This window comes from Hylobates moloch, unplaced genomic scaffold, assembly GCF_009828535.3.
Source record: "Hylobates moloch isolate HMO894 unplaced genomic scaffold, HMol_V3 SCAFFOLD_16, whole genome shotgun sequence".
NCBI classification, from domain to species: Eukaryota; Metazoa; Chordata; class Mammalia; order Primates; family Hylobatidae; genus Hylobates; species Hylobates moloch.
In genome coordinates, this window is record NW_026652291.1 from 60,309,082 (window position 1) to 60,318,738 (window position 9,657).

General features: G+C 41.7%; 1 protein-coding gene across 3 annotated transcripts in view; it reads left to right on the plus strand.

The window, feature by feature from the left end:
* The window catches only part of RNF212B (ring finger protein 212B), a 44,467-nt gene that overhangs the window by 25,802 nt on the left and 9,008 nt on the right, over positions 1–9,657 (plus strand). The window contains exons 10-16 of one of the 3 annotated variants that reach the window (XM_058429229.1): positions 289–349; positions 738–786; positions 4,981–5,020; positions 5,919–6,016; positions 6,656–6,717; positions 8,885–8,965; positions 9,337–9,430. In XM_058429229.1, the coding sequence (XP_058285212.1) occupies positions 289–349; positions 738–786; positions 4,981–5,020; positions 5,919–6,016; positions 6,656–6,717; positions 8,885–8,953 (379 nt within the window). In that variant the 3' untranslated portion in view covers positions 8,954–8,965; positions 9,337–9,430. Of the gene's footprint in view, positions 1–288; positions 350–737; positions 787–4,980; positions 5,021–5,918; positions 6,017–6,655; positions 6,718–8,884; positions 9,051–9,336; positions 9,431–9,657 lie in introns of those variants that run through there. The other 2 variants (XR_009210169.1, XM_032179971.2) reach the window with 2 other exon arrangements.

Here is a 9,657-nt window from a genome sequence, read left to right on the forward strand (position 1 = left end):
CGAGACCAGCCTGGCCAACATGGTGAAACCGTCTCTACTAAAAATACAAAACTTAGCTGGGCATGGTGGTGCACGCCTGTAGTCCTAGCTACTTGGGAGGCTGAGGCATGAGAATCACTTGAACCCAGGATGCAGAGGTTGCAGTGAGCTGAGCTTGTGCCATTGTGCTCTAGCCTGGGCAACAGAGCGAGACTCTGTCTGAAAAAAAACAAAAACAAAAAAAAACAATAAAAAGTAAAACTAGGTTTTTTGCCTTTTTTTTTCTTCTTTTTGTTTCACCTTATACAGTCGATCCTCCTCAGCAGAATCCATTCCTTATAGAGAGGCTGGCTTTGGTAGCTTGGGACAAGTAAGTAATGTTCACCTTATCTTTCCAGATTGAAGTTTCTAATGCTAAATGAAAGCAAAGGTTTATCGAGAACTTAAATTTATATTGGTTTTGGCATAAATTATCTGATGTCATACTGGACCCTATTTTCTTTTGGCAATGGAGACCTGATATTAGAAACCGACAGAGAATAAATAGGGGTGGAAATAGTGAAAGTGCTTAAGGACTGAATCAACAGTGTCCATGGTGTTCATTTTGGAAGGAGTAAAGTATGGATCTTTCTTTGACTAGTATGCCCACTGTAGTAGAACAATATATGCTTGAATGTGTAGCTATAGATAAATAGGGAATAGGGAAGCCAGATAACTGAGATATATTTATTAATTGATGCTTATTATTTGTCTATCAGGGAGGCAGAGGTCTGCAGGGAAGGAGAACTCCCAGAGACTCTTATAATGGTGAGGTGGGGGGAAAAGGGTGTCAGAAATCAACCTACTCTATGTAGAGATCTGCGGATTTCTGGTTTTCTATGCATAATATAATGCCATTTCATTTGTTTTTTCCAGACAGTGATTCCATGTATCCATACATATATTACAAGGTTTTTTTTTGTTTATTTGTTTGTTTGTTTGTTTTGGTGAGATGGAGATTTACTCTTGTTGCCCAGGCTGGAGTGCAATGGCATGATCTCGGCTCACTGCATCCTCCGCCTCCCAGGTTCAAGCGATTCTCCTGCCTCAGCCTCCCAAGTAGCTGGGATTACAGGCATGTGCCACCACACATGGCTAATTCTGTATTTTTAGTAGAGACAGGGTTTCATCGTGTTGCCCAGGCTGATCTCGAACTCCTGACCTCAGGTGATCCGCCTGCCTTGGCCTCCCAAAATGTTGGGATTACAGGCGTGAGCCACTGTGCCCGGCCTACAAGTTTTTCAAATAATGATATTTTTGTTTTCCAACTAATAAGGGGAAAATAAAGATTTGAGTGATAGGAAGTCATTGAAAACCTCTGGTTAGGAGATGGAGGATAACTTTTCAGTAAAATTGACTTGGATTTTTTTGAATTGCCACAAGATGGCATTACAAGCTAAGTGTAAAAAGAAGGTTCACAAGATGCCGATTGTTGGCCTGAAGGGTATCTGGCTTCTTTGCTGTGTTTTAAACATAAAAATATTCCAGTGAAGGAATATTTTGGGCCTGCTTACTTAATTTCTTACCTAAAGCCCCTTAAAATTATTACTGTTGTTACCATTTTCAAGGGCATTAGCCAGTACCTAGAGAATACCTAACAGAGAAGACTTTCACAAGAAAGAATTTGAAACTCCCAAATCTCTTCTTTTAATTCTCCAAATAGTCTCCCTCTAAATCTCCCACTCCTTTGAAAAACATAGATGTTCTAGCCAATTTATTTCTGTCAGGTTGGTAACAACAGTGTTCTCTTTTTCATTCTTAGTTTTAGTAATTTGAGTCTTTTCCCCTTTATTTCTTTGTCAATCATTTCAAATAATTCATTTTGTTGAGAGTCTGTATTATTTTTTCTATTATCTGTTTCATGTACTTCTGGTTTAGTCTATTTCCTTCCTTCTCATTATTTTGGATTTAGTTCTTTTTCTAGTTTCCTAAGGTGGAAGGTTCGATTATTGATTTGGGATCTTTTTTACTATTGATGTTTCCAGTCATAAATTTCACTGTAGCACTGCTTTCACAGCATCCTGTAACATTTGGCATGCTGTGTTTTGTTTTAATTCATTCCAAAGGTTGTTTGTTCATTTGTTTGTTTTTTGAGATGGAGTCTCACTCTGTCGCCCGGACTGGAGTGCAGTGGCGCCATCTCAGCTCACTTCCACGTCCGCCTCCCAGGTTCAGCCTCCCAAGTAGCTGGGACTACAGGCACGTGCCACTGCGCTTGGCAAATTTTTGTATTTTTAGTAGAGACGGAGTTTCACCATGTTGGCCAGGCTGGTCTCCAACTCCTCACCTCAGGTGATCTGCCCGCCTCAGCCTCCCAAAGTGCTGGGATTACAGGTGTGAGCCACCATGCCCGATCTCATTCCAAAGTATTTTCTAATGTCCCTTGTGATTTTTGTTTTTTAGACCCATTGGTTGTTTATCAATGTGTTGTTTAATATCTACATATATGTGAAGTTCCCAAATTTCCTCCTGTTATTGATTTTGACTTTCAGTGATTTAAATCCTTTTAATTTTTTTTTTTTTTTGAGATGGTGTTTCGTTCTTGTTGCCCAGGCTGGAGTGCAGTGGTGCACTCTTGGCTCACCGCAACCTCCGCCTCCCAGGTTCAAGCAATTCTCCTGCCTCAGCCTCCCGAGTAGCTGGGATTACAGGCATGCACCACCTCACCCGGCTAATTTTGTATTTTTAGTAGAGACAGGGTTTCTCCATGTTGAGGCTGGTCTCAAACTCCTGACCTCAGGTGATCCGCCTGCCTCATCCTCCCAAAGTGCTGAGATTACAGGCGTGAGCCACCGCACCAGGCCTGATTTAAATCCTTTTAAATGTATGACCTAATATGTGGTCTATCCTGGAGAGAATGCTCCATGTGTATATGGGAAGAATATATATTCTACTATTTTTGGGTGGTGTATTCTATAGAGTCTGCTAGGTTTAGTTAGTATATCATGTTGTTCAATTAGTATGCTTCTGTTTCCTTTCCTTGCTGATCTTCTGTCCAGTTGTTCTTTCCGTTATTGAAAGTGGGGTATTAAAGTCACCAACTATTATTGTGGTTTTTTGTTTTTTGTTTTCTTGTTTTTTTGAGACAGAGTCTCGTGCTGTTGTTGATGCTGGAGTATAGTGGCACAATTATGGCTCACTGCAGCCTCCACCTCCCAGGCTCAAGCGATAGTCCCACTTCAGCCTCCTGAGTAGCTAGAACAAAAGGCATGCACCACCACGCCTGGCTAGTTTTTTTATTTCAATTTTCATGTCTTTGTAGAGATGAGGTCTCCCTGTTCTGCCCTGGCTGGTCTCGAACTCCTGGGCTCAAGCGATCCTCCTGCCTCAGCTCCCAAAGTGCTGGGATTATAGGCGTGAGCAACCATGCCCAGTCCCTATTATTGTCAAATTGTCTTATTTTCTCTTCAATTCTATCAGTTTTTGCTTCAGGTATTTTAGGACTCTATTGTTAGGTGCATATATAAATGTTTCTCTTCTTGATAAATGGACCCCTTTGTCATTATTTAATGCCTTTGTCTCTTGTAACAATTTTTTTTTTTTGAGACAGAGTCTCACTCTCTTCTTGGCTAGAGTGCAGTGGCAAAATCTCGGCTCACTGCAACCTCCTCCTCCTGGCTTCAAGCGATTCTTGTGCCTCAGCCTCTTTAGTAGCTGGGATTCTAGGCATGTGCCACCACGCCTGGCTAATTTTTGTATTTTTAGTAGAGACGAGGTTTCACCATGTTGGCTAGGCTGGTCTCGAACTCCTGGCCTCAAGTGATTCGCCCGCCTCGGCCTCCCAAAGTGCTGGGATTACAGGCATGAGCCACTGTGCCTGGCCCAACAATTTTGTCTTAAAGTCTATTTTGTCTGATATTAGTATAGCCACTCTTTTGTTCACTGTTTTTTGCATGGAATATATTTTTTCATCCTTCTCCTTTCAACTTATATGCATCTTTGAATCCAAAGTGAATCTCTTGTAGACTGTGAATAGTTGGACTTGTTTTTTCTTTCATCTGTTCTGCCAGTTTCTGCCTTTTAATTCATTTACATTTAATGTAATTACAGATAAGGAAGGACTGACTTCTGCATTTTGTTATTTGTTTTCTATATGTCATGCTTTTTGGTTAGCCTTTTGTTTGTCCCAGCTGATATCTATCTCCTTAGGCAGCCAAACAAGTGCTTCTAATTGTTTTCAACAGACTGGAGAAAGGTTTTTCTGCACTTGGTAAGCTCTGAGCTCCAAGTCCTGGTGCTGTCAAATAAAGACAACCTTGAAAGTGGGGTCTGCCAGGGAACCACTAGACAGGTCAAATAATGACAATTCTCTGGGAATGAATCCTTCAAAAAGCTCCAACCCTGTTCCATCCCCTCTAGTGACTGCCAGACTGTTGGGTTTCACCATGAGCATGCCCTGTTGGTTTTCAAGGCTACCATGGAGCTGGAGAAGGAGAAATGGCAATAGAGCAAGTTAAAATGCCAAAAACCTTGCTGTTTTTACTAACATTTTGCTATTTTTCTTGAATAAACATTCTCTAGATTACTACAAGCCCTTTGTTAATTTCCAGATTTCTGAAAAAGTTGATTCTGACCATTATGCCAATTTTCTCATTGCTTTTATGGAGGAGGAAATTTTTGGAGGTCTTTGCTCTGCCATTTTTGTTGATGTCACTCCTAGCTAATTTTTGTCTTTACCCATTCTTTCTGGTGATTTCCATCTTAGAGGGGAAGCCAAGGCACATGAGAGCACATGAAGGCAGTGAGGGATCGCAGCCCACAGACTCATGAAAGGGAGAGGAAAGCACCTATAAAAGATACTGCTATGTGATTTATGAGCTTTTTCACTTGGCAGTAGCCCCCAACCCTAACGTATATACTAAAAATCTTTTATCTCCATTTCCTTTGCCCTGGCCCCAAGTATACCTGAATCTCTTCTCTAGTTCATGGATTATCTCACAGGCTTATTTTTATGCTTTCCAGAAACCCCTTCACCAGCTTCAACTCACAGCCTATCTTATAGGTGAGTAACACTGTGCTTCCTTTTTTGGGGGGTGTGTTCATACTTAAACTCTGCCAGCAGGCTGGGTGCGGTGGCTCACGCCTGTAATCCCAGCACTTTGGGAGGCCAAGGAGGGTGGATCACTTGACGTCAGGTGTTTGAGACCAGCATGGCCAACATGGTGAAACTCCGTCTCTACTAAAAATACAAAAATTAGCCTGGAGTGGTGGCATGTGCCTGTAATCCCAGCTACTCGGGAGGCTGAAGCAGGAGAATTGCTGAATCTGGGAGGTGGAGGTTGCAGTGAGCTGACATGGTGTCACTGCTCTCCAGCCTGGGTGACAGAGTGAGACTCCATCTCAAAAAACAAACAAAAAAACAAAACTCTGCCAGCAGTCCTGGGGTTACTTCTACACTGGCTTGTACCACTGAAGTTTATAATGTGCGTTATAAGCAAAAAAGAAAGCTGGATAGCACTGTGTTTAATATACATCCAAATTACTGTATTTTGGCCAGGTAGTGGCTCCCACCTGTAATCTTAGCACTTCAGGAGGCCAAGGTGGGAGGATTGCTTAAGCCCAGGTGTTGGAGACCAGCCTGAGCAACAAAGCGAGACCTAATTACCCAGGCTTGGTGGGTGTATGCTTGTGGTCCCAGCTACTTGGGAGGCTAAGACGGGAGGATCACTTGAGTTTAGGAAGTCAAGGCTGCAGTGAGCCATGATCATACTACTGCACTCCAACCTGGGCAACAGGGTGAGACCCTGTCTCAAAAAAAAAAAGAAAAAATTATCATCAGTTGCAAGCAGAGGATTTTTTCCTCTCTGGCCTAGCTGTATAGGCTCTTCCATTACATATGCTTTTTATTTTTACCTTTACCTGTCTTTTTCTGTGCTGATGCTTTTATTTGCTTTCCTTAGACCTTCATCTGCCTCCTCTGGACAGGGGATTTTTTCTTTCAGACCATCCCCAAATGGGCATTCAGGCCACACAAGAGTCCTCACTCCCAACAATTTTGGTAAGTTAAATAACATTTCCAAAGGAATGGGGCTTCAACTATAGACACATATACTAAAATGAAGATTTTCAAGATGACAAGATGTTGAGGTTTGCCCCCCAAAGAGCACTGTCTGTAGTTGGCTCCTTAATATTCTTTAAGAGCCATCCCATTTTCTTCAGAGTGAAGGGACACTCTGGATTTTGCCTGGTTAGCACTCATCCTGTCACCAGTCGAGTCCTACTGTTTAGCCAGAAGGTTGGCCTATAGGATTAAACTGGCTTCTCAAAAGTCCCTATATTGAAAATGCTGGGTGCTCAGTTCTGAGGATTATAAGGCCAATATCCATTCTTCTCCCCATCTTTTTCAGTAAAGGTGGTACCACCAGTCCTTTTGCTAAGAGGCTGCCATCTTCCATAGCTCACCTAAATATTTATATTGCCTATTTTTCCACTCATAGTTAAATCTCAGACCTCTCTGCCAGTACCTGGTCCTCACAGGAAAAGAACAGACTTTATATCCCATCTCTTAAATTGCTAATTGTGTTTCCCTTCTGAGTAGTGTTCCTTTAAGAACTACCTCGTTACCCTGACCCGCAAGTAACACTGCCGAGAAACTGCCCAAGTAAGTTGTCTTTCACTGTTCCATTCTATCCTTCAGCTCAGAGGGAGAGCAGAACTACACTAGAGAGTCTTCCTAGTTTCCAGCTACCAGTCCTGCAGGTGAGACCTGGCTAGTCTAACTTGTCTGTGCATAAAATCTCACATGGTTAGGCCTGCACACGAAATGCCTCAGGGTAGTGTAATATAACCAGTGAAGAACGACATGGGTTTCAACCCTGGTAACTGTATGTTCACAATCTTCCAGAATGGTCTGAATTTCAGGTTTTATCCTGCTGTTAGATTAGCTTCCTGGTTTGGGGTTTTAAAATGAGGCCACATGGTAGTGAAAGGCTTTAAACTGAGAGGTCTTGGCCAGGGTGAAATAAGTGTGGACACACTGACATCTTCAGTAGTTCCACAAGAAAGTATTTTCTATGAAATGTATCTTTTGGGTAGAGGTACTACTTGAACTAGGAAAAACCACATTTACTTCTCCAGAGACAGCTAGAATAATATTTTATAAATTTATGGGGCTGTGATTCTGATTCCAGCAACAAAAGGTAAAGGGCATGGTAACAAGGAGAGGTTTGTAAAGAGTTCTATTAAATGAAAAGTCACCGGGGGCGGTGGCTTACGCCAGTAATCCCAGCATTTTGGGAGGCCAAGGCAGGTGGATAGATAACCTGAGGTCAGGAGTTAGAGACCAGCCTGACCAATATGGTAAAACCCCATCTCTCTCTACTGAAAATACAAAAATTAGCCAGGTGTGGTGGCGGGCGCCTGTAATCTCAGCTACACGAGAGGCTGAGACAGGAGAATTGCTTGAACCCGGGAGGTGGAGCTTGCAGTGAGCCGAGATTGCGCCACTGCACTCCAGCCTGGGCGGCAGAGTGAGACTCCATCTCAAAAAAAAAAAAAAAAAGAAAAAGAAAAAAAGAAAAGTCCAGTCTTGCCTTTTTTTGTTTGTTTGTTTTTTTTAATGGCTTGGGTTTTGAGCATATTTAGGCTCCTTTTTCACCCCAAGCTCCTGGTGTCCCCAGGGACAGTTCCTTCATACTAAGATAGGTATATATTTTGCTCCCATATTCCAAGATGCCCTTTATTTTCATCAGTAAGAAATTAGGGTCTAAGCCTTAAGAGGCAACACTGGGGAAATAACATTCCTCCCTAAAATCCTCACAAATGGAGGGATTAACCTAAGATGAAAAAAGACTTAAAAGCTCTATAAACCGTCTACAAATATATGGCCCCTAATTGGATCTTGACTGAAACAAGCTATAAAATAAATAAATAAATAAAACAATTCATGAGACAGTTGAACAAAATTATCTATTGGACATTTGATATTAAATAATTGTTAACATTGGAGAGTTTTTTGGTATGATAATATTGTAGTTATGTTTTTAAAAATAGCCTTTCTCTTTTATAGGTACATATTAAGTATTTATGGATGGAAAGTCAAATGATGTCTGGCATTTGCATCAGTGTAATTTAGTAGGGAGGGACAGTGGGAGAGTAGAAATAAAAGATTGGCTATTAATTATTTGTTAAAGATGGACAATGGGCACATGAGTTCATTATACTATTCTATGTATTTTTTGAAAATGTGGGCCGGGTGCGGTGGCTCACGCCTGTAATCCCAACACTCTGGGAGGCCGAGGCGGGCAGATCATGAGGTCAGGAGATCGAGACCATCCTGGCTAACATGGTGAAACCCCGTCTATACTAAAAAAATACAAAAAATTAGCTGGGCATGGTGGCGGGCGCCTGTAGTCCCAGCCATGCGGGAGGCTGAGGCAGGAGAAGGACGTGAACCCGGGAGGTGGAGCTTGCAGTGAGCGGAGATGCACCACTGCACTCCAGCCTGGGCGACAGAGCAAGACTCCATCTCAAAAACAAACAAACAAACAAAAAACCAAAAATGTGAAGAAATTTTAAAGTTATTGAAGGAAATGCCACCTCCTCAGAGGCCTAAGAACTCTGCCTTCCTGGTAGTCATCTCTGGGTGTGGTAGTCATATGGCCCAGATTTTCCAAAATAGTTTAATTTTCAAATATTCATCCTTATTATTATCACCATAAGCTACTGAAATGTTCCAGAGATTGTCACACTAGATGTAGCAAATCCTAGTTTGGAGAAGTTAGTTATCATGCAATGAAGAAAACTATGGGGAAGCAAAAGCAGTGGTGTCTGTCTTGATAAGCTTCATACAACAGGTTCAGAGAGACTTGCTTGCCCTTTTTGTTGCTATAAACACCCACATCTACCTTTTTGTCCTCTGCTGCAGACTCTCTACCAACAACGGCGGCAGATGGGATTACCCAGTGGGAGAGAAGCATGGACCACTTCCAGATAGATCATCTTCAAGGTCTGATCTATACATGCTGCTGAAGGATGGACTGTAGCTTCCAGTACCCATTAGGGGTGATGGCCCTGGAAAATGTATCCCTGCATTGTTTCCTAGTTTCACTCTGTACCTTATGCTCCCTCCATCTTTACCCTATTCACCCTTATCACCTCCCAGGACAGTGGTCAGGTCTTACAAAAGGCTAGTGCTTCAGGAAGATGTTTATATCTCTTCCAGAAGACATTGGTAGCTCCCCTCATTTCCTACAATTTGAAACAAAGGTCATAAAAATAATTCTTGGCACCATGCTTGGTTGGGAGTTCGGAGTTGGGAATGGGGATTGTGATGGATCATATACTCATCACTGTTTCATTTCTGGATTTCATTTTTAGCTTTGGATATACTGTCCCATTGCCAATGTTAACGAGCAACATCTCTGTTCTTTTCCTTATTATACTTTTTCTATTTGTCTATTATTCCCTCTATGCCTAGTTACTATTAAATGTTAATTTTCCTTTCTATTGAAAACAACTGTTGGAGACACTGATTTTCAGCTTAGTATATAGATAGTAAAATTAAGACGATGCCCTTTTATTGCTACAATTCTATCACTATTATAAGCTCTAGAATGGTGGAATGGGCAAACAACACTATAACTGAGATCAAACATGTATTCTACTTTGGGTACTATAAGGCAGAAATGAGGAATTAAA